Below are 24,019 nucleotides of genomic sequence, written 5' to 3'. Positions count from 1 at the left end.
TAGGAAGTATTAGTATTGGTCTAGGAGTCATTATTAGGCTATGTGTCCTTCCTTATACCCCCAAGTCTTGTGTAATACCCCCCCCCCCCCCCCCCCCCTTGGGCCTTGCAATACAATCAAGTTGCTTCCATCTATGTAGTCTCGGGCACAATATAAGTTGTCGCTCTATTTGAATGCTCGTGGAGACAGAATATATAAAGCTTCGCTCAAACTCCAGGCGTTTCTGTAACATCTATGTAGTCTTAGGCACAATATAAATTGTTGCTCTATTTTGAATACCGGTGGATATCAAGTCGAGACAAATTATATAAAGTTTCACCCAAACTTCAGGCATTTTCAATTACAATGCGACTAGGGGTCGATGTCCTCGCGATAAACATGAAGTGCGATGCCCAAGTGGCCCTGCTGCGCCATGGTTACGTGGACTGTGCCGCATGAAGTAACAGATGACAATGCAATCCATGGCGTCCATTGTGTTGCGCACAATGACTATAATTCGAATGTTTATATTCTTGTTTTAATTAATACCATCCTAGTTAGGAACAGAATGTTTTACCTTGGAGCCAACTCGGGACATCATAACGTTTCATTTCACTTGAATGTTTTACCTTGGAGCAAAATGTGAGCATAATCCGAGTACCCCTGAACCAAGCTCTTTGAGTCGATTTTTGAATCGGCTCGCTTCACCTAGCTTCCCCTCCACACCACTGTCTTTGTCCCCTTGTCCTCTCGCTGCGAGAGCGCTTCTCGCGTCTCAGTCTCACTTGCCCCTTCTCTGACAATTTTTTTCTCTCCTCCATGCGTGTCTACCTCGTGCTTCCCCTCCCTGTACTGGATCGTTCTCTCGGGCGCTCAAATTTTGCTGCAAGTAGACGATCTTGCGGGAGATGCCACCTCGGGGGCGGGTTGGAAAAGGATGATCTAGGCTGGCAGAGCGAGTTGGCCATGTGTGGACTTGCGGCTACGAAATAATGACTGTCAATAAGATCTGTGCCACATATGAGTTGGTGGCTATGAAAATGAAGAATGACGGTTTGGGGTGTCAAGACCGCTCCCGGGAGCAGTTAAGTATTCGAGCAGCAGCAACATCTGCAAGAAACCTGCTTTTTTTTTCCCGCAAAAAAAAGTTGCACAGTCCAAAGGGGGCAAACATATATTATATGAAGGTGCAGGCAGGAGACTGATCATGGGAGATCAATCAAGAGGAGAACGATCTGAAGAAATCGATCAAGAGGGAGGAGACCGAACGAAAAAAAATTGATCGAGCATGAGTTGTGGCGCACGGAGAACCCTAAACCTGGGCTCATGATACCATGTTATGCGTTTATTGTGGCAAGTCCGGTTAACACAGTGGCGATTCGGAGCAGGGATGGGGTGGATGGAAAGGGTGTGCATGTCCTTCTCCATCATTATGGGGGTCCTAAACTAAACTTTCCAGTGCAATCAATGACTACTTTGCTTGAATTGTGTAGGGGTATGACATGGATCACAAGTTGGATCTTCATTTTCTCCACATTTCCATGCCTGCTTGTTGCTACGTGTATACCTTATTATTTGAAAACTGCATCATTCAGCAGTGATCAATTAATTCATAATCCTTCATACTGCAGTGCTTCATCTGCTTTGGTTGGACTATTAGATGGTTTGTTGCAATCTGGAGTTTCAGCTGCACCAAGAAAAAAGATAGGTAAGCACTAGAATTAAGACTTCACAAGTTAAGTTCTGAGGTTTTAAATGTGAAACACAAAATACCATAGACGCTTTCTACATCGCAGAAATCAGTGAACAGAAAAAGAAGAGGATGAAGTCTGATACAGATACAACACGATTTTCCTCTGCATCTATGAGGAGCCAACTTGACCAAGCTGCAAACCTTAAAGGAGAGCAGGTTTCATTTCCAGCTGAATTTCGAAATAGCAGTTAGTCTTTGTATTTCATGTACTTGTGGGTACATGGTACTTCGATGGCAAAGCTTTTTTCTTTCCATGTTAGAGAGGATATGAACCTTACTATATTCTTATATAGTTTCATGGGATTGCTTGCACTTGTTGAAGGTGTCAATTTTTCAGCAGTGTCAACATCCAAAATGTCCAGCATGACAGTCCGGTTGTTGAATTTGGATTTGTTCTTACAATCTTTTGCATAATTTATGCCTTTTTTAATATTCACGAGTGCTTTTAGGAGATTTGTCATTGCCGGAAACGGGAGACCCAGCTATTGTACTAGTCTACTCACACGCAGCTATTTCTTTTTAATTTTTAAATTATTAATCTTCTATCTTATTTCTTTCTTATTATAACATTTGATTTCCAATGATTTATAATTTCTATTACGTAAAAATATTTATTTAAAATTCGTAAAGGCCTCCTTTCCCCGAATGAAGTCATGCATGTTTTTTGTTTTTGGAGTTTGGAGTCGACAACTAATTTAACTGAATTGACAACTAATCATATTTGCGCACACGTTACATTTAATTCTATCTTGGTGGTTGTTTGGATAACTAGCATTTGGAACAAGTTTTAGCAAAATCAGTTTTAAGAGGATTTTTAGGAAAAAAACAGTTTAAGTTGTTGGTTTGTTAAAAGTGGTTTGTAGAGTGCTTTGTTTGGGCTTAAAAACTTCAAATATGGTACTAGTTTGGGTGAGACTAGTATTGAATGGATTTTCATCTCACAACCGAATGTCCACGAGCTCTCGGCCTCCCGTTCCCCGAGCTCGTGCTCGGCCTCCTGTTCCCGAGCTCGTACTTGGCCTCCTGTTCCCGAGCTCGTACTCGGCCTCCTGTTCCACGAGCTCGTACTTGGCCTTCTGTTCTTTGAAGCTCATATTCGGCCTCCTATTCTATACATCATCTTCTTTTTAGAAGCTTTGATGCACGTACTTGATCTCCTGTTCCACGAGCTGCAGCATTGATGGTATGGTCACCAAAGGGCATAGGTCTGGTCGATGAGCCTACATCACCTCGTCGTCACAGGAGCCGGCCTTGATTATCGGCGCCACGGCGGACGTCGTGGAAGGGTTGCGTGCTGGTGAGAAGCTTGAGGAGCAGCACGCTGAGGCTGTACGCGTCGATGTCCCTCTTCTTGGTTAGCACGCCGAAGCCCAGCACAACATGTGGGAGGCGGACGACCGCTGAGAACCCAGCATGCGTGGAGCCGAACTCTTAGAGCCTTGGCGCCCATGGCCGCGTCGAGCAACACGTTGGAAGCCTTGACGTCGTCGTTCACCACCTGGGCAGAGACTCTCGGTGCTAGGGTGCACCTTGATGACCGCAGTTCTGAAGCCACCCTAGCCGACCATGGCCGATGTGAATCCCGCCTCATGGCCTCCATCTGCGCCCGCGACTACTGCATGGCGTCCTTGCCGCCGAAGCCAGGCTGCTGGACAACGGCGTCGTCGTCGTCGTCACCTCAGCCAGGAAGCCAGTTTTTGCAAAAAATGACTATTTGTCAATTCTCCAAAAACGCAGAATTATGCGTACATGCAAAACTGATTTTAGTAATCCGTGGATTGGTTACGTTGTGCAAATATAGTTTACATCAAAATCGGGATGAAATCAGTTTTGCTTAAATGGGTTGCCTACAAACACGGTATCCAAAGCATATGTGCCTTTGTATTTTCTTGTTTACCTACACGGACATAATAGCTATGATACAAAGAAACACAATCAGTTCTAATTCTGGTCTTCTGGATAATGGACTTCCTTTATTTATTTCTCAGTTTTCTGTTGATTTAATCATTGCTGTTATAATTGTAGACCTCTAGATAGACATGAAGGACAAACGTGCAAGTTATAGCATTAATCTATAATACCATGATACCTTGTTAACTTTGATTGTTTTGTTTAAAACTATGTATGCTTACTTATGTGCTTGTCTAACAGATTTTCACCCACATATGATCATATTATCAAATAATTAAGGTGCATATGTTTTCAGTGTCTTTAGTCTAAATAAAGTGCACCAAATTTAACTTTGCTTCTAGTAATATCATGGCTCGCTTGTTCAGTAATAAGTGATGGATTCAGCAGACACTATGCATGTGTATGAGTTAAAAAGTGCTGACCACTCATCCTTGCTAGGATTTTGTGTTGCACCTCTTGTTCTGGGTCATCGATAGACTTAAATGTAAATATATTTCTTACTGTCCAGGAAGACAATAAAAACACATTTGATTGACAAAAATTTGGATTGACAAAGAAGACTATTTCAACTGGAAAATAGCCATAGGTCTGCGATTCCCAGATAGTTTTTCTTATTCCAAATAATGGTTTATGTGGCCCAGACTTGTACTGAGATTGCTTTCGTACTTATACTTGATTGTATTTTGCTGGACTGAAGTTATTGAACTGTACAATTCTTGAACTTGGATCATATTCTAGCAATTGTATTCCTTAAGCCCACTGTATTATAAAAACATAACCTGTTTGTAGAAAAGCAATACGGTGAAACGGCCGTGATGGGTTTCTGTTCGACACGGATTGCTTGGTACAATGGCTTCATGCAATACTGTCCATTATGCAACCAGGTTTCTAGCAGTGCAGAATATGGACTTTAGCAAATGAAATACTAGTGTATTAGATCCAGTTATTCAAAGAAACAATGGTTTCAATTTTTCTGTAAAAATGGACGTACATTACTCAGCAGCGGTAGCTTCATGGTGTGGTAAATCAAAGTTTATTAGCATGCTTAAGAAAGAACATGAAGTGACAAACGGAGCATTACTGTTCGCTCTTGTTGGTACGTTTAGGTTGTAAATTTGTGACATTGTTGTGTCGTAAAATACTAAAGTTATTTAATTCACCATAGTATAGCACATACTTTTACATACACATTCATATAGCAGGTTGATCATTAGAGATTGCAAGAAATACTTCAAACAGGAGTTATTGAATAAAATAGTTAGAAGCTGCACTCTCATGCCAAGGTCCATGGAAGATTTGGTATATGTTGGTGATATTACACCAGTCAGTCACCAAACCGTTGAACTGACAACATCTATATGAATTATTTAACCATACTCTGTTTTTTCTCGCACATGTTAATGCAACTCCCTAGAAAAATCTTTTAATGAGTACTTCTACTCAAGGTTTTTTAAGAGCTAGGCGCTGAGTGAGTGTTTTGCCTCCGCCTTGCCCTTTTCTGACCAAAGCGAAGCGGAGCTTAAGCACAATTTGGCGCATGTTAAGCGCTAGGCATTAATCTTAAGCGCGCGCCTAGTTTTTCAGTGCTTGTAATTGTAGTGGACGATTATGCTTGAGTTTGAGAACTTAGCTCTTCATTTATTGTTCACGTTAGTTCTTCACATATTTGTGTAGTTATTTAATGTTGGACGTGCTCTGTCGTTTCAGGTTGCAGCTAGGGTAAAATCGGATGATGAAAAAGACGAGTGGTTTGTGGTGAAGGTCATACATTTTGATAAGGAAACAAAAGAGTATGTATATGTTTTATTTCCTTCTGTCTATTCTGCAAATTATTTTTTGTGATATAATAGCTGGTATGGAGAAAATAGCTTATGTTGAATTGAGTGAGTGTTAGGTAATACTAGTTAATTGTTGTTGGGGCTGTCTTATTAGTTACTGTTACTTGAAGAGGAGTCCTGATGCCGTGAACCTTTTTACTTTTTAAAATACCGAGGTAGACAAAACACCAATAAATAACAAGTCGAAGGTTTTAAATGACTGGGGCACGATTCCACAATTGAATACAAACAGGGGAACAAACAGAGTACTTGATGCATTGTCCAGAATACGATGTAAAATACACACTTTGATAGCCTGCTCTGCTAAACCTGCTTGGTTTCTGAAGTTGTGACCAGTTACAAAAATGATCTCAAGTGAAAGGACCTACTAGTGCAATTAACTACTACTCCTCGTACTGTTCTTAATTACACTTTACAGCAAGGTGTACTCAGGTACAAAAACATAATTGTTATTGGAACAGACACACCTCTCAGAACTAAACCGGTGTCTGCTTTGCATAATTCTGAGCTTGTGGCCATTCTGTATCCCAGGCCTAATATATAAAGGCACCAAGGGTGGCCAAATACACTAGACATAAACTGGTAGGCTAGGCAAGAGATCATGAGGGGATGGTCCGGACACCCGTGGCAGGGGTGGTCGAACCGGCCGTGGCGGGTGGTTGGAGATGCTGTCTGATGGCCTTGTTGGGCTTGTTGGTTTTTGATCCCTAGACCAAATCACCCAGGAACTATGCACGCGAAGTGCAAAGCTAGCTAGACGAGCTTGATTGATTCTCAAGCAACACACACGTAAAGGTAGACGTATACGTGAACTTGGCTTGGCCGGCGGCCGTAAGCTTCTTTATGTGGATCTGAGCTAGCTAGCTGATCAATCGATCGTACTTTGGTGGAACGTCTCGTAAACTTGCGAACTTAGACGGAAAAACACTGGATCGATTTTGATGGCTAAAGGCCCGAGTCGAGCCTTTGCTTTGTATTGATTTTCTCTTCTCGTTGGTCTGATTTTCTGGTTACAAGGAGCACCCCTGGGGTGCTTTTTATACACGTCCATAAGGGACTATGGAAATAGACCAGGACTAGGAATCCTAATACTACTAGGACTCGTACTGACTCCTTAACCTTGTTGCTTGACTGCATCTCATGTACTCTGACTTTGTTCCTCATCTCGATGAACTTCTGTCGACCGAGGGACTTCGTGAGAATGTTGGCAAGCTGCTCCTTCGTGTTCACGTGCTGAACTTCGATCATCCCCTCCTCAATGCACTCCGGATGTGGTGAAATCGGGTATCTATGTGCTTGCTCCTCTCGTGATGAACCGGATTTTTGCACAATGAGATTGCAGCTTGGTTGTCGATCTTCAGTGACACCTTATGCACCTCCCGCTTTGCAAGATCAGCTAGGAGTCTTCTCAGCCACACTGCTTGACAAGCCGCCGTGCTTGCCGCTATGTATTCTGCCTCGCATGAAGACAACGCAACCACCTTTTGCTTATGAGAATTCCAGCTGATAGGATTTGGGCCAAGGTAGAATATCATGCCCATTGTGCTTTTCCAGTCATCCACATCACCTGCCATGTCGCTATCTGAGTATCCACGAAGGATCAATCCTTCCTTTCCCTTTCTGTACGTGTAGCCAAGATTAATAGTGCCTTTCACATAGCGAAGATTTGCTTGACCCCGCTCATGTGTTCGGTTGTCGGCTTCTCCATGAAACGACTCACGATCCCGACTGAATAAGCCAAGTCAGGTCGGGTATGCACCAAATATCTTAGGCTGCCCACAACGCTTCGATACATTGTGGTGTCTACCGGCGGATTTGAGCTACGCTTGCTCAACTTGTGTCGTTGGTCCATTGGAGCTTGTGTCTCGTAGCAATCTGCATGCCACACTTGTCCAATAACTTGACCGCATACCGATTGACATAGGGAAATTTCTCCGGAGCTTTGCTTCACTTCGATGCCCAAGTAATAGCTGAGTAATCCCAGATCGCTCAGGCTAAACTTCTTCATCTGCGCCTTGAAACGTTCAATTTCTTGCGCGCTATCTTCGGTGATAATCAGATCGTCGACATAAACTCCAACTAGCAGGTTTGAGCCTTTGGAGTTTTTTGTATAGACTGCGTGCTCGAGGGGACATCTCTTGAACCCGAGCGAGACCAAACTTCGGTCTAACTTTGCGTTCCAAGCTCGTGGCGCTTGCTTCAGCCCGTAAAGTGCCTTCTTGAGCTTGTAAACTTTTCCTTCTTCGCCTTTCTTCTCGTAGCCGAGGGGTTGTTCCACATACACTTCTTCTGTGAGGTCACCGTTGAGGAAAGCGGATTTAACATCCATATGATGAACCTTCCAATCCTCTTGTGCTGCTAAAGCTAGGAGCACTCTCACTGTCTCGATTTGAGCTACCGGTGCAAACACCTCCTCATAGTCAACTCCTTGACGTTGTACGTAGCCCTTTGCGATGAGTCTTGCTTTGTACTTCACAATGGCACCCTTCGTGTCCTTTAACTTGTAAACCCACTTCAAACCTATCGCCTTTTGGTTCGGAGGTCGGGTTACCAAAGTCCACGTGCCATTGCTCTCGATCGCTTTCATCTCCTCATCCATGGCGTGCATCCAACTTGAACTTTTGCTCGCCTCTACGAAGTTCGCTGGCTCCTCAACTCCGAGTAAACACAATCCGGAGTACTCGAGCGTAACTGGCTTTGCGTACTTGTAGACTTTCTTGAGGGGCTTATAGCGACGAGGCCCGGAAGAATCGGTTGTGGCTTGCGAAGGAGGCGACAGAAATTGTGTCGGCGTCGATGCACTAGAGGAAGACAGTTGAGTCCCGGGCGTGGTAGATGCCGGGTCGTCGGCATCCGCGTCACTGACATCCGCGTCGTCGGCGTAGTCGTCGTGATTGTGACCATCATCTTGATTGTCATCATCACTATGCGCCTCGTTGTCGATGTCGTTGCCGAGATCTCCGCCCGTGTCGTGCGCGTCGTTGTCGCTATCACCTTGCAACCCATGTGTGTCGTCGTCGGTGTCGACACCATGGTGACCACTACCATTGCGGTCACCTTGGTTGTGCGTCTTGCCAACCACCTGGACGTCTTCCCCTGCATCATCATCAGTTGGAAATTCAACTGTGAATATGTTACCGTTTGGAGCATCGTTGGCTGCTGCGCTCCAATTCCACGCTTGATTTTCTTCAAACACGACGTCGTGTGAAATTTGTAGATGCTTGGTTCGTGGATCGTAGAAACGGTATGCCTTGGTGCCGGAACTCCTCTCGTATCCGATGAACACCATCTTGGTGCTTCGATCGGCAAGCTTTGAGAGATGCGGCTCCGCCGTCTTCACATGGGCCACGCACCCGAACGTCCGTAGATGAGACACATTCGACTTGCATCCGTAAATTGCTTCATACGGAGTCTTGCCGATCACCACCTTCGTTGGAGCTTGGTGAGAAGATAGACTGCCGTCGAGACAGCTTCTCCCCAAAAAGTCCCTGGCAAGTTCTTGCTCTTGAGTAAACTTCTCGCCATGTCAACGACGGTTCGATTGCGCCTTTCAACAACCCCGTTCTGCTGCGGCGTATAAGGTGCCGTGAGGAACCTCTTTATGCCAATCTTCTTGCAGTAGTCGTTGAACTCGTTCGACATAAACTCCCCGCTGCGATCTGTCCGTAGAGCGCGAACCTTCAGCTTGTGTTCCATCTCCGTTGCAGCTTCAGCTTTTTGAACGCTTCGAATGCCTCATCTTTAGATCGTAGGAGAACGACCCACATGTATCTTGAGTAGTCATCTACCACAAGGAAGAAGTACTTCTTTCCTTCGTGAGTTGCTGGGGTGATAGGGCCACATAGATCACCATGGAGCAGCTCGAGTGCATCACTTGCACGATAGGTAGACTGAGCAGGGAACGGCCTGCAGTGCTGTTTTCCAACCAAGCACCCGTCACATACTCGATCAACATGGTCGATAAACGGCATCCCACATACCGTCTCCATCTTCGACATCTTCTTCAAGGTGTAGAAGTTACCGTGTCCAAATCTAGCATGCCATAACCACGAATCATCATCACTCTTGGCGAGCCAACACTCCGGTTGAGATTGATCAAGGTTGAGGATATAGAGCCTGTTTCGCGTGCGATTCACACGCGCTAGCATTTCGGAGGTTGTCGAAGATCGTCATCACTCCGTTCTCAATATCCACCTTGCATCCATTCTCGTCAAGTTTCCCGACAGAGATGATGTTGTTGTGAAGCCGTGGGATGTAGTATACTCCAGTGAGTATGCGATGTTCTCCTGTGAGACCCTCGAAGAGGACAGAACCTTGCCCGCAAATCTCCACATTTGAACCATCACCGAACTTGACCGAGCCTTGAACATCATATTCCAGCTCGAGGAACTTCTCCTTGCACCCCGTCATGTGGTTACTGGCACCCGTGTCTAGATACCACGACACGTTTTGGCTTCCGGATAACTTTGGTGTTACTTTTTTCTCATGAAGTAGCGCCTTCCGGTTTGGTTTCACAACCACCGTTTGGACGAGATCACAAACTTCGGCCATCAGAAGACCTGGACGTTCGTCTTCCTGCTTCGCCAAATTTGCCTTGATCTCCCGCTTGTTAGGCTCCGGACAATCCTTCGCAAAGTGACCCATCTCGTTGCAGTTATAGCACTTGACCTTAGACATATCCAAGTTCCGTGGCTTCCGCTCTTTAGATCGGTCCGCCTTACCACGACCTTGTGGCTTGCCTTTTCCTTTGCCTTTAACGGTTTGTCCGCCGCTCTTCGCGTTGCTTGAGCCTTCGCCAACGTTGCGCCTTCCTTTGCTACTTGGGGACTCCCAATCTGCGGGCGAGTACATGAGTTGGTCATCACCTCCTCCTTTGCCTTTCCGACAGCCACGAGCATTCTCTTCCCATGTCCGCAAGCGTCCGACCGCCTCCGTTATGGTCATGTCGTCGATGTCGTAAAGCTGCTCGAGCGTGCTGATGATGTACGTGAATTTATCAGTCACCGAACTGAAAAACTTCTCCACAATCTCGGCCTCCTCGAGCTGTGCACCAAGCGCGCGGATCTCTCCCACCAACGTAGTCAGACGCATGGCATAGTCGTTCACCGATTCAGTTTCCTCCATTTGCAACTTGTGAAATTGGCGCTTCAGCACTTGTGCCTGAGCCTTCGTGATGCGATCTTCTCCGATCCTCATCTCTTTGAGTGTGTTCCACGCCTCTCTTGCTGTCTCGAACCCCGCCAATGTCATCAGCACGTAATCCGGCACACACTGGGCTATGGCGGCCATGGCACCTTCGTCGCACTCCTCGTCGACGTCGCCGTCCGTTATGGCCTCCCACACTCGAAGGGTTTGCAGAGTGATCTTCATCTTCACTGCCCATATGCCGTAGTTGGCGTTGGTTAGCATCGGGTACTGCATGGGGATGTTGCAATGCGCCTGTACGTTGGCGCCGCCCGTTCCGCCACCACTAGTCGCTGACTTGCCGCCCTTCTTCACCTTGTCGCCGTTCTTGTTCGCCTTTGAACCGCCGTTACTGGACTTGACCGACTCAGCGTCGCTGTCCCCCATCGCAGATCGTAGATCGTCGAGGCTCTAGATACCAATTGTTGGTTTTTGATCCCTAGATCAAATCACCCAGGAACTATGCACGCGAAGTGCAAAGCTAGCTAGACGAGCTTGATTGATTCTCAAGCAACACACACGTAAACGTAGACGTATACGTGAACTTGGCCTGGCCGGCAGCCGTAAGCTTCTTTATGTGGATCTGAGCTAGCTAGCTGATCAATCGATCGTACTTTAGCGGAACGTCTCGTAAACTTGCGAACTTAGACGGAAAAACACTGGATCGATTTTGATGGCTAAAGGCCCGTGTCGAGCCTTTGCTTTGTATTGATTTTCTCTTCTCATTGGTCTGATTTTCTGGTTACAAGTAGCACCCTTGGGGTGCTTTTTATACACGTCCATAAGGGACTATGGAAATAGACTAGGACTAGGAATCCTAATACTACTAGGACTCGTACTTACTCCTTTTCCTAATCCTACGTGTATTGAGGCAACGTGGTTAACTTCTACAGGGCTTGTTGCCGACTGTACTATGATGATTTAGCACATGGGGAGGAGCGTCCATAGTCATGCCCTGAGGATGTAGCCATGCCAGTGAACCTCGTTAATAAACCTTTGTGTTTGTGTGATTGCTTGTCCTTGTATGATCGACGTGCGCCTTGGATTATTTGATTGGGGCCATTAAAGCTATTGACAATATATAACGAGGTTTTCTATGGAGAGGAAGGATGCTAAGAGTGGGCATTGTCTGGTCGCTTGCACTAGGTCCTGTCGCCCTCTTGAGCTTGGAGGTTTTGGTATCTCTACTCTTTAGTACCTTGGTTGGGCTCTCGGTATGATAAGCTCTTGTTACAAAAAACAGACCTCTGCAAGCTGTGGTCGGCCTTCCTCATTCATGTTGCTCAATCTGTGCGAGTTTTTTTTTCTATGCGGTAGTTTCCGAGGTCGGAAGTGGAGAACAACACTTCTCGATGGATAGATGGATACACAGGCAAAGAATTGCTGACTTGCTCCACATTTGTTTCCTCATGCAACTTCTTTATTTGATCCATGCCTGGAAGTTAGCCTCAAAAGAAGTCCCGAGACATGCATGGACGACTCAAAGCATCGGCTACTCGATTGGTTGCTCCCGATTTATGCACAATGAGATAGTTAAACCTCTCAAGATATGCTGCCCATCTTGCTAGCATGCAACCAAATGCTTTTGATTTCTAAAATGCTTAACGGATTGATGGTTAGTGTAAACGATGAACTGTTTCCACAATAAATAGACTTTCTAAGTTCTTAAAGCTCTAAAAATAACATAAAATTCTTGCTGATAAGTACTCCATTTTTGATGGTTAGTGTCGAGAAGCTTTTTCGGTGCATTCCCGAGAAGTACAAGCAGATGGCTCGCTCGATCGAGTCGTTGCTGGACCTCTCCACGATGACGATCGAGGAGGCGATAGGCCGTCTCAAGGTCGTCGACACCGACGAGCCACAGCCTCCCTCGGGGCCCATCACCACCGGCGGGAAGCTGCTCCTAACTCGGGAGCAGTGGGATCCCAGCCTTGGTGACAGGAAGAAGGGGGAGCCTTCTTCCACGACGGGCGGCCGCAAGCGTGGCAAGCAGCGTAAGACGCGAAGAGGCCCCCCGGGCAGGGCACAAGGACGTGCCGAAGGTGACGCCCGCGGAGGCGCCAAGGACGGCGCCGCTGGCAAGCCCAAGCCGGCACAAGACAATAGTTGCCACAACTGTGGCCGGTTTGGCCATTGGGCCAATGAGTGTCGGCAACCACGACAAGGCCAGGCTCACGTCGCACAGGCGAAGGAGGAAGAGACGGCTCTGTTCATGGCGCATGCAAGCATTGAGCTATCCTCAGCGACACCAGTCGCAAAAGCTCTCATCCACCTCGACGAGCCAAAAGCGCACGCTCTTCTCGGCGATGGCTCCGGGAAGGACAAGACTACGGGGTGGTGCCTCGACACCGGCGCCACCCACCACATGACCGGTCGAAGGGAATTCTTCGCCGAGCTCGACTCCGATGCGCGAGGCTCCGTCAAGTTTGGGGATGCCTCCGCTGTGGAAATTAAGGGCGTCGGCTTCGTCATCTTCACCACCAAGGCGGGAGAGCACCGGCTGCTCACCGGTGTCTACTACATCCCCGCGCTAAGGAACTCCATCATCAGCTTGGGACAGCTGGATGAGAACGGCTCACGCGTGCTGATTGAGCATGGGGTCCTACGCATCTGGGATCGCCAGGGTCGCCTTCTCGCCAAGGTACCCAGAGGTGGAAATCGACTTTACGTCCTTGATGTGCAGGTGCCACAACCGGTCTGTCTCGCTGTCCGTCGGGACGACGAGGCGTGGCAATGGCATGAGCGCTTTGGGCACCTTCATTTTGAGGCCCTGAAGCGTCTAAGTGCCAAGGAGATGGTGCGAGGCCTGCCATGCCTCGACCATGTGGAGCAAGTTCTGCGACATCTGCGTGATGACGAAGCAGAGACGACTCCCCTTTCCCCAACAGGCGAGTTTTCGGGCCAAGGAGAGGCTGGAGCTCGTGCACGGAGACCTGTGCGGCCCGGTGACGCCAGCCACACCAGGAGGTCGACGCTACTTCCTGCTGCTCGTCGACGATCTCTCCTGTTACATGTGGGTGATGATCCTCGGCAGTAAGGGAGAGGCGGCGGACGCCATCAGGCGCGCACAGGTTGGTGTGGAGGCGGAGAGCGGCCGCAAATTGCGCGTGTTGCGCACTGACAACGGCGGCGAATTCACGGCGGCTGAATTCGCGTCGTACTGCGCCGATGAGGGCATCCAGCGCCACTACGCGCCGTACAGCCCGCAGCAAAACGGCGTCGTCGAGCGGCGCAACCAGACGGTTGTGGGGATGGCTCGAGCTCTCCTCAAGCAGAGAGGGATGCCGGCTTTCTTCTGGGGAGAGGCGGTGCTAACAGCCGTCTACATCCTAAACCGCTCGCCTACCAAGGCACTCGACGGCAGGACACCGTACGAGGCCTGGCATGGGCGGAAGCCGGCGGTCTCCCACTTGCGGGTCTTTGGCTGCCTTGCATTCGCCAAGGAGCTCGGTCACATCGGCAAGCTCGACGACAGGAGCACTCCGGGAGTCTTCATCGGCTACGCGGAGGGCTCAAAGGCCTACCGCATCCTCAACCCAAAACACAGCGTGTGCGCACGGCGCGAGACGTCGTGTTCAACGAAGGGCGAGGGTGGCAATGGGACAAGGCGGTGGACGACGGCTCGACGCCGACGTACGACGACTTCATTGTCGAGTACGTCCACTTCAAGGAAGCCGGGGGAGCAACCAGCTCCTCGTCGCCGGGCACGCCTACCCCGGCCCCCAAAACCACATCGACTCCGGTGCCTGCTACGCCGACGGCACCACAACCGGCGACGCCGCACACTCCAGCCCCGGCAGTCACCACCCCGGGCTCACCTTCATCAGCACCAGCTCACGCAGAGCACAACCCGACGAAGTTCGCTTCTCCGCTCACTCACGACGAGGAGCGGATCGACGCGTATTATGGCGGCGAACCGCTGCGGTATCGTACGATGGAAGATCTACTCGGCGACCAGCCGGTGCCGGGACTGGTGCCACGTGACCTGGAGGCGCAGCTACAACTCGCGTGTGAAGACGGCGAACCACGGTCTTTTGCAGAGGCCGAGAGAGACGCGGCATGGCGCGCCGCGATGCAGTTGGAGATGGATGCGGTCGAGCAAAACCGCACCTCGGAGCTCGCTGACCTCCCTCGTGGTCACCGCGCAATCACCCTTAAGTGGGTGTTCAAGCTGAAGAGGGATGGAGCCGGCGCCATCATCAAGCACAAGGCTCGCTTGGTGGCCCGAGGCTTCTTGCAACAGGAAGGAGTCGACTTCGACGACGCTTTCGCTCCCGTGGCACGGATGGAGTCCGTGCGACTTCTCCTCGCGCTGGCTGCCCAGGAGGGTTGGCATGTCCATCACATGGATGTCAAGTCGGCATTCCTCAACGGCGACTTGAAGGAGGAAGTCTACGTGCATCAGCCACCGGGATTTGCGATCCCTGGCCAGGAGGGCAAGGTACTCCGCCTGTGCAAGGCTCTCTATGGCCTACGGCAGGCACCTAGGGCGTGGAACGCCAAGCTGGACTCCACGCTAAAGAAGATGGGCTTCGAGCAAAGCCCGCATGAGGCGGCCGTCTACCGACGGGGCAGTGGAGGAAACGCCCTGCTGGTGGGCGTCTATGTTGACGACTTGGTGATTACCGGCACCAAAGATGCAGAGGTGGCAGCGTTCAAGGAAGACATGAAGGCCACCTTCCAGATGAGTGATCTGGGGCTCCTCTCCTTCTATCTTGGGATTGAGGTGCACCAGGATCACTCCGGGATCGCGCTTCGACAGTCCGCCTACGCCAAGGGCATCGTTGAGCTAGCTGGGCTCACCGACTGTCACCCAGCTCTCACTCCGATGGAGGAGAGGCTGAAACTGAGCTGCGACAGCAAGGCGGAGGAAGTGGATGCTACGCAGTACCGACGCCTTGTGGGGAGCCTTCGCTACCTCGCCCACACACGGCCGGACTTGGCATTCTCCGTCGGCTATGTCAGTCGGTTCATGGAGCGACCGACGTCGGAACACCAGCAGGCAGTGAAGAGGATCGTCCGCTACGTAGTAGGGACCCTCGACCACGGCCTCCACTACCCTAGGTGTCCGGGGGCGGCACACTTCGTCGGGTACAGCGACAGCGACCACGCCGGCGACATCGACACCAGCAAGAGCACGAGCGGGATCCTCTTCTTCCTCGGCAAGTGTCTCGTGAGCTGGCAATCAGTCAAGCAGCAGGTGGTGGCCCTGTCCAGCTGTGAGGCTGAGTACATAGCGGCCTCCACCGCCTGCACTCAGGCGCTCTGGCTCGCTCGACTGCTTGGTGATCTTCTTGTTCAAGACACCAGAACGGTGCAGCTCCTGGTGGACAGCAAGTCCGCCCTGGCCCTGGCAAAGAACCCCGTTTTCCACGAACGGAGCAAGCACATCCGACTGAGGTACCACTTCATCCGCAGCTGTGTGGAAGAAGGGAGCATCGAGGCGAGCTACATCAACACCACGGACCAGCTCGCAGACCTGCTCACCAAGCCTCTTGGGAGGATCAAGTTCCTCGAACTCTGCTCCAGGATCGGGATGATTCAACCCTCCCACAAAACGACGTACAAGACTTAGGGGGAGAATGATGGATAAGTCTATGTACTAAGGTTTTTGTAGGGCTGCAGCACATGGTCCTTTGGCTGCAGCACATGGTCCTTGTGGCAGTTAGGATAGAATCCCTGGCCATCAAGGACTGGCAGTTAGGATAGCATCTTAGACTAGCATCTTAGACTGGCATCTTAGCAACATCTTAGACTAGCATCTTAGACTGGCATCTTAGCAGCATCTTAGACTAGCATCCTAGCATATGCTTGGCTGGCTAGCAGCCTATAAGTATGTATCCCCAACCCCTCAGGTTGGCATGGCATTGTGTGAGAAATAAACCAACGAAAATTGTCCCAACTCTCCTAGTGTCATCCACAACTATGAAATGCTCAGGCTGAAAGGTCTAACACTTCAATCCCAAGAAAGTAGCGAAGAGGTCCAAGATAGGACATAAGAAACTGCTCACTAAGATGGGCCTTTACAAAGGCAATATACTCGGGGTCGTCGCCAGTGATGACCATGTCATCAACATAGAGAAGAAGAAGAGTTCGACCACGAGGAGAAAGGTGGACAAACAATGCTGGATCATGAGCACTCGTTGAAAAACCAGCGGCAGTTACCACAAAGGCAAAACGGTCAAACCAGGCGCGGGGGGCTTGCTTAAGGCCATAGAGAGAGCGACGAAGGCGACATACCATGCCATTAGGAACAGAATACCCAGGTGGTGGCTGCATGTATACCTCCTCACGCAGCTCACCGTTAAGAAAGGCATTCTTAACATCAAGCTGAGATACAGACCAGTGGCGTGCAGAGGCCACGGCAAGAAGTGTACGAATAGTGGTCATATGGGCCACAGGAGCAAAAGTCTCGTCGTAATCACGACCATGCTCCTGCTGAAAGCCACGAGCCACAAGACGAGCTTTGTAACGCTCAAGAGAACCATCAGAGCGAGTCTTAACCTTATAGACCCACTTACAAGTGATGGGACGGACACCTGGAGGAAGAGAAACAAGATCCCATGTACCAGTGCCTTCAAGAGCAGCAATCTCCTCTGCCATCGCGAACTGCCATTCAGGATGAACAACAGCCTCACGATAAGAAGTCGGCTCAAGAACAGCAGCACCAGCGGTTGAAAAACCAAGGCGATCAACAGGCAAAAGCGGACGAGGACGCAAGCCATAGGTAGGCTGAGACGAGGAGGACGGCACATCAGCAGACACATCCACATTACGTGAACGACGAGTGTAATACTGAGGAAAAGATGGAATACGAGAAGTAGCCAAGGTAGAATCAGGAGGTGGAGACGAAGAAATCACCAGGGATGAAGGTGCAGAATCCGGTGACCGAGGTGAGGAAACTGTGGGAGATGGTGGCGGCAAATCGACAAGATGTGGAGAAGTAGAGTGAGCAGGACGGAAAGACAAGGGCTCAACTGGGGTGATAGGTGTGTCAGGAAAAGTGAGGAAAGAGATATCCTTCACTGAAAAGGTCGAGGAAGATGGACGCGGGTAGAAGGGACGAGACTCATCAAAAGTCACATCCCGAGAAATACGCATCCGACGACCGATAGGATCCCAACAACGATAGCCCTTATGCTCATCACTATAGCCTAAGAAAACACACTCAACAGACTGAGCGGTCAGTTTGGTGCGTTCGCGAGGGGCAAGAAGAACATAGCAAACACAACCAAACAAGCGAAGCGTCGAATAATCAGGAGAACGATCAAAGAGACGCTCAAAAGAAACACTACCCTGGAGAGCAGCGGACGGCTGAAGGTTGATGAGATAGGTGGAGGTGAAGATAGCCTCGGCCCAAAAATGAGGTGGAAGAGAAGCGGCGATCATCAACGCACGAGCTGTCTCAAGAAGATGGCAATGCTTTCGCTTAGCCACGCCATTCTGAGCATGAGCACCAGGACAAGAGAACTGAGGAAGAGTGCCCTGCTCAGCAAGAACACCACGCAACATCTTGGAAATATACTCGCCAGCGAGTCAGCACGGAACACACGAATAGGCGAAGAGAACTGAGTGTGAACCATGGCAGCAAAACGCTTATAGATGGAAAGAACCTCACTGCGAGAAGTCATAAAATAAAGCCAAGTGTAACGAGAGAAATCATCTATAAAAATAATATAGTATCGATGGCCCCCTTTCGAAGCGAAGGGAGCCGGACCCCATACATCAGAATGGACTAAATCAAAAGGACGTTGAGACACCGACTCACTAGTAGGATAAGGTAACTGAATCTGTTTTCCTAGTCTACAACCCTGACACTCTAAAGAGACATCTCCTGAGACAGACCTTAGAAGACCTCGACGAACTAATGACGACAAGCGAGACCCACAAAGATGACCAAGTCGATGATGCCACTGCTGGAAGGAGCCGGTAGCTGAAGTGACAGAAGCGGATGGACTGGCAATAGTGGTGGCAGCGAAAGGAACACGAAGCCAGTCTAGCTCCCAAAGACCCCGAGAGTCACGGCGGCGAGGGCCAGCCCCAACCAAAGTGTGCGTTCGACGATCCTGAACAGAACAAGAGAACGTCAAGGATGACGCGACAACCAGAATCAGTAAGTTGACTAGCAGAAAAAGATTCATGGTGAGTCGAGGAACATGAGCAACATCAGGAACAGAGTAAGAGGGTGTGGTAAGATTGCCTCGACTAGCAACAGAAAGAGGAGTACCATCAGCAGTGAGTACATGAACAGGAAAATCAAGCGATTTAAGGGAGGACAAATTTGAAGAATGAGAAGACATGAAAAGAAGCTCCGGAGTCCAGAACCCACGAGGATGTACCTGACTGTGTAGAGGGTGGTTGCTCAGTGCGGGAAGCATCAGTCACAGAAGCTGCTGTGACGCCCCCGATTTGACCGTACACTAATCATGCACGCAAATGTGTACGATCAAGATCAGGGACTCACGGGAAGATATCACAACACAACTCTAAAACATAAATAAGTCATACCAGCATCATAATACAAGCCAGGGGCCTCGAGGGCTCGAATACAAGTGCTCGATCACAGACGAGTCAGCGGAAGCAACAATATCTGAGTACAGACATAAGTTAAACAAGTTTGCCTTAAGAAGGCTAGCACAAACTGGGATACAGATCGAACGAGGCGCAGGCCTCCTGCCTGGGATCCTCCTAACTACTCCTGGTCGTCGTCAGCGGGCTGCACGTAGTAGTAGGCACCTCCAGTGTCGTAGGTGTCGACGGTGGCGTCTGGCTCCTGGACTCCAGCATCTGGTTGCGACAACCAGATAGAAAGGAAAGGGGGAAAAGAGGGAGAGAAGCAACCGTGAGTACTCATCCAAAGTACTCGCAAGCAAGGAGCTACACTACATATGCATGGGTATATGTGTAAGGGGCATATCAGTGGACTGAACTGCAGAATGCCAGAATAAAAGGGGGATAGCTAGTCCTGTCGAAGACTACGCTTCTGGCCATCTTCATCTTGCAGCATGTAGAAGAGAGTAGATTGAAGTCCTCCAAGTAGCATCGCATAGCATAATCTTACCCGGCGATCCCCTCCTCGTCGCCCTGTTAGAGAGCGATCACCGGGTTGTATCTGGCACTTGGAAGGGTGTATTTTATTCAGTATCCGGTTCTAGTTGTCATAAGGTCAAGGTACAACTCCGGGTCGTCCTTTTACCGAGGGACACGGCTATTCGAATAGATAAACTTCCCTGCAGGGGTGCACCACATAACCCAACACGCTCGATCCCATTTGGCCGGACACACTTTTCTAGGTCATGCCCGGCCTCGGAAGATCAACACGTCGCAGCCCCACCTAAGCACAATAGAGAGGTCAGCACGCCGGTCTAACCCTATGCGCGCAGGGGTCTGGGCCCATCGCCCTATGCACACCTGCACGTTGCGAACGCGGCCGGAAGCAGACCTAGCCTAGTGGCGTTCCAGTCCAATCCGGCGCGCGCCACTCAGTCGCTGACGTCACGAAGGCTTCGGCTGATACCACGACGCCGGGATACCCATAACTACTCCCGCGTAGATGGTTAGTGCGTATAGACCAAGTGGCCAGACTCAGATCAAATACCAAGAACTCGTTATGCGTGTTATGTAAGTAACCGCGGACGCCGTCCAGGGCCAGGCTCACCTCTCGCCTAGGTGGTCTCAACGTGCCCTGTCGCTCCGCCACAAAGATCCACTTGCGGGTACTCCTACGAGCCGACCCGACTTTAGTCACCACAGGCATCATGTATAGAGTATATAAGTATATACCCGTGATCACCGCCCAGGTGATCACGGCCCGATAGTATAGCACAGCAGACGGACAAGAATGTAGGGCCACTGATGGAAAACTAGCATCCTATACTAAGCATGTAGGATTGCAGGTAAAGGTAACAACAGTAGTAGCAAGGATAGGCTATGCATCAGGATAGGATATCGGAAAGCAGTAACATGCTACACTACTCTAATGCAAGCAGTATAGAGAAGAATAGGCGATATCTGGTGATCAAGGGGGGGCTTGCCTGGTTGCTCTGGCAAGTAGGAGGGGTCGCCAACTCCGTAGTCGAACTGGGCAGCAGCAGTGTCGGTCTTGTAGTCTACCGGAGAGAAGAGGGGGGAAGAAACAGTAAATACAATGCAAACATAAGCATGACGATGCGTGACATGACAATGAGCGGTGCTAGGTGTGTCCTAACGCGACAGTAGGTGGTACCGGCGAAGGGGGGGAACATCCGGGAAAGTATTCCCGCTTCGCGTTTTCGGACAGACGGACCGGAGGGGGAAAGTTGCGAGTTCGATAGGTTAGGGATGTGTGGTGGACGAACGGACTGCGTATCCGGATTCGTCTCGTCGTTCTGAGCAACTTTCATGTACAAAGTATTTCCATCCGAGTTACGGATTAAAAGATATGATTTTCAAAAGAATTTATTAATTTCTGAAATTTAATTAATTATTTAATTTAATTCGAAATTTGGATTTATGACATCAGCATGATGTCATGCTGACGTCAGCAGTCAACGTTGACCGTTGACCTGGTCAACCTGACAGGTGGGTCCCACCTGTCAGGGCTGTTAGCTAATTAACTACTGTTTAATTAAATTAACTAACTAATTAGATTAATTTAAACAGGATTAATTAACTTAATTAATTAATTAATTAATTAAATTTATTTTTATTATTTGTTTTAAATATTTATATTTTTATTTTCTTTCTTTCTTTATTTATTATTATTATTATTATTATTTATTTTTAATCATTTTTTCTTTTTTTTTCTTTTCGTTCTGTGGGCGCGGGGGCCCACCTGTCTGTGGCCCAAGGGGGTTTGGGCCCAGGGGCAGTGGCTCGTGGGGGCGAGGCCCCACCTGGCAGTGGCCCAGGGGGCCAAAGCGGGGGCGCGGGTGGCCGGTGCGGGCGTGGGCGCCCGTGTGCGGCGCGGGCGACGGGCGTGGTGTGGGCGGACCCGGCGACGAGCGCCGTGGGCGGAGGAAGTGGCCGAGCGGCGACCAGCACGCGGGGCGGCACGGCGTGGCCATGGCCGGAGCGGGGTGAGGCCGCGGTGGTGCGCGGCCAGCCGCCGGAGGTGGCGCAGAGGGGCGAGGCCACCGTGGCGATGGGGCGCTGCAGCCCGACTGGTCCCTGGCGTCGGCGGGGGCGGAGGAAGGCGTCGGCCAGGGCAAGGGACAGGGCGAACGGAGGGAGGGCCGTGGGGGCGCGGTGGTGGAGGCGGTGAGCGCGGCGACGAGCGCGGCCGAGCGCGCGGGGCGCGGCGACCGCGGCGAGCAGGGGAAGGGACGAGCTCGGGGCGAGGGAGAGAGGGGAGGGCGCGGCTCACTGTGGCCGTAGGGGAGTGGCAGCGGGGCTCGAGGTGGGGGACGGGAACGACGGCGACGTGGGAGCAGGCCGGCGGGGAGGTCCGGCGAGGGCGAGCTCCGGCGTGGCGACGTAGGGTGGTCGCGGGGCGCGGGCCCGTCGGAGCGGCGTCGGGGGCGAGCGGGGCGACGGGGCCGTCGGGGAGGCGTCGGGGGCGAGCAGGGCGGCGTCGGGGGCGAGCGGGGCGACGGGGACGAGCGGGGCGACGTCGGGGCGAGCGGGGCGACGGGGACGAGCCCGATCCGATCTGGATCGGGGGAGGGAGGGGGAGAGTGGGGGGTGTCGGTGGAGGGTTAGGGTGAGGGAGTGGATAAGGGAGTGGGGGCGTCGGTGGGCCGGCCGGCTGGGCCTGGGGGTTGGCCTAGTTGGGCCAGGGTCCAGTGGGGGGCTCCTTTTCCCTTTTTTTCTGTTTGTTTTCTCTTTTGTATTTTCTTTCTTTTATTTATTTTCTTTTCTGTTTTATTTCAATTTAAATTATTTAGGCATTTTATAAAAATGTGTTTACTACACCATATTTACTTATGCAAAATATGGCATCTCCCGAACATTTTGTTTTAAATTTTGAAAAACTTTTATTATTGACACTAATTGAATTTAATTTATGAAACGGTTTTGGATCATCGCACGGTTAACAACAGTAACCGAGGTGACGTGGCATGATTAGCGGGGAATTACTGTAGCTTGATTACCCGGGCGTTACAGCTGCAGTACCCGTCGAAGGAGAACCTGAAGCGGCAAGCAGACGCTTAAGTCGCAGAATATCCTGCTCAGTCAAGGCGGTGGTGGAAGATGTCGGAGTAGAAGAAGAAGTCCCTGAAGCTGATGATCGCGCCTCACGCAGGTGTTTCTTCTTCTGGAAGCATTGATACTCAACATGACCATCCATATTGCAGTAGCCGCAGTGAGGACGAGACCGACCCTGGCCGCCCGTAGGAGTAGGCAAGAGCGGAGGAGCACTGGAGCGGGATGGAGTCGGTGCAGCAGGCGACATAATAGGAACTCGAGCAGCGAGAACAGAGGGAACCTCAAGTAGACCAGCACCCCGTAGGCGAGTCTGCTCAGTACGAATCTCAGAAAGCGCCTCCATGAGGGAGATACGACCACGAGCAAACAACTGAGCACGCCGGGGCTCAAACTCCTTACGGAGCCGAGATAAGAACTCGTAGACACGATGAAACTCCAAATCAGCTCGCACAGCCTGCCAACACTGACAAGTACGGCAACCAGCAGTGCGGAGAGAATCAAGCTGACGCCAGATAGCAGAACTCTGAGCATAGAAATCGTCAACACTGGAGTCACCCTGCTGAAGAGCATGTTCCTGCCGGACCACAGACAGATATAAGGCATCACCAGAGGGCTGATAGCGCTGACGGAGACGGGTCCACATCTCAGATACGGTAGGGAGCCCCAAGAACTCAGAGGCAAACTGAGGCAGAACACTAGCAGCGAGAACAGCTGCAGCACGGGCATCCTCATCAAGCCACTGAGTGTAAGCAGAAAGAGCATCCTCATCAAGCCACTGAGTGTAAGCAGAAAGAGCCTCATGATAAGTCTGAAGAGCCTCCTCATAAGTCAAAACCTGCGCATCATAAGCATGGACAGGAGCGTCATCTGCAAGCTTAGCTGCATCCTTCGCAGCTTGATCAGCATCGGCAGCAAGAACTGGTGGCGTCGGCGGAGTAGGGGCCACAGGTGGAACCGGACACGGCGGACAACGGACCTCGTCAGAAAGAACGCCCGAAAGACGAATGCCACGCATATGAATGCGCATGAAGCCAACAAACTCGATGTAGTTAGTGCCATCAAAGATCACCGGACAGCGAGGAACTGCGACATAGCCTGACGGTGTAGACATTTTTTAATTTTTTGCAATCACCGGGCAGACAGCAGTACAGACAGAGGGTCCTGACGATCAGCCGCAGTCAGCGCTCGCGGCGGGAACAGATGGATGGGACGAGAACAGCAGCAGGGG

At 50.3% G+C, this 24,019-nt stretch overlaps 1 protein-coding gene across 3 annotated transcripts in view; it reads left to right on the top strand.

Annotated features, from left to right (window-relative positions):
* LOC109762557 (SAGA-associated factor 29 homolog A) overlaps nucleotides 1–24,019 on the top strand; it is a 58,246-nt gene that overhangs the window by 20,396 nt on the left and 13,831 nt on the right. For all 3 annotated transcript variants that reach the window (XM_040389137.3, XM_020321426.4, XM_020321425.3), the window contains exons 3-5: nucleotides 1,611–1,687; nucleotides 1,776–1,888; nucleotides 5,351–5,433. In XM_040389137.3, the coding sequence (XP_040245071.1) occupies nucleotides 1,611–1,687; nucleotides 1,776–1,888; nucleotides 5,351–5,433 (273 nt within the window). The remainder of the gene's footprint in view (nucleotides 1–1,610; nucleotides 1,688–1,775; nucleotides 1,889–5,350; nucleotides 5,434–24,019) is intronic.

This window comes from Aegilops tauschii, chromosome 5 (assembly GCF_002575655.3).
Source record: "Aegilops tauschii subsp. strangulata cultivar AL8/78 chromosome 5, Aet v6.0, whole genome shotgun sequence".
Taxonomy (NCBI): Eukaryota; Viridiplantae; Streptophyta; class Magnoliopsida; order Poales; family Poaceae; genus Aegilops; species Aegilops tauschii.
This window is presented reverse-complemented; position numbering and strand designations above follow the sequence as displayed.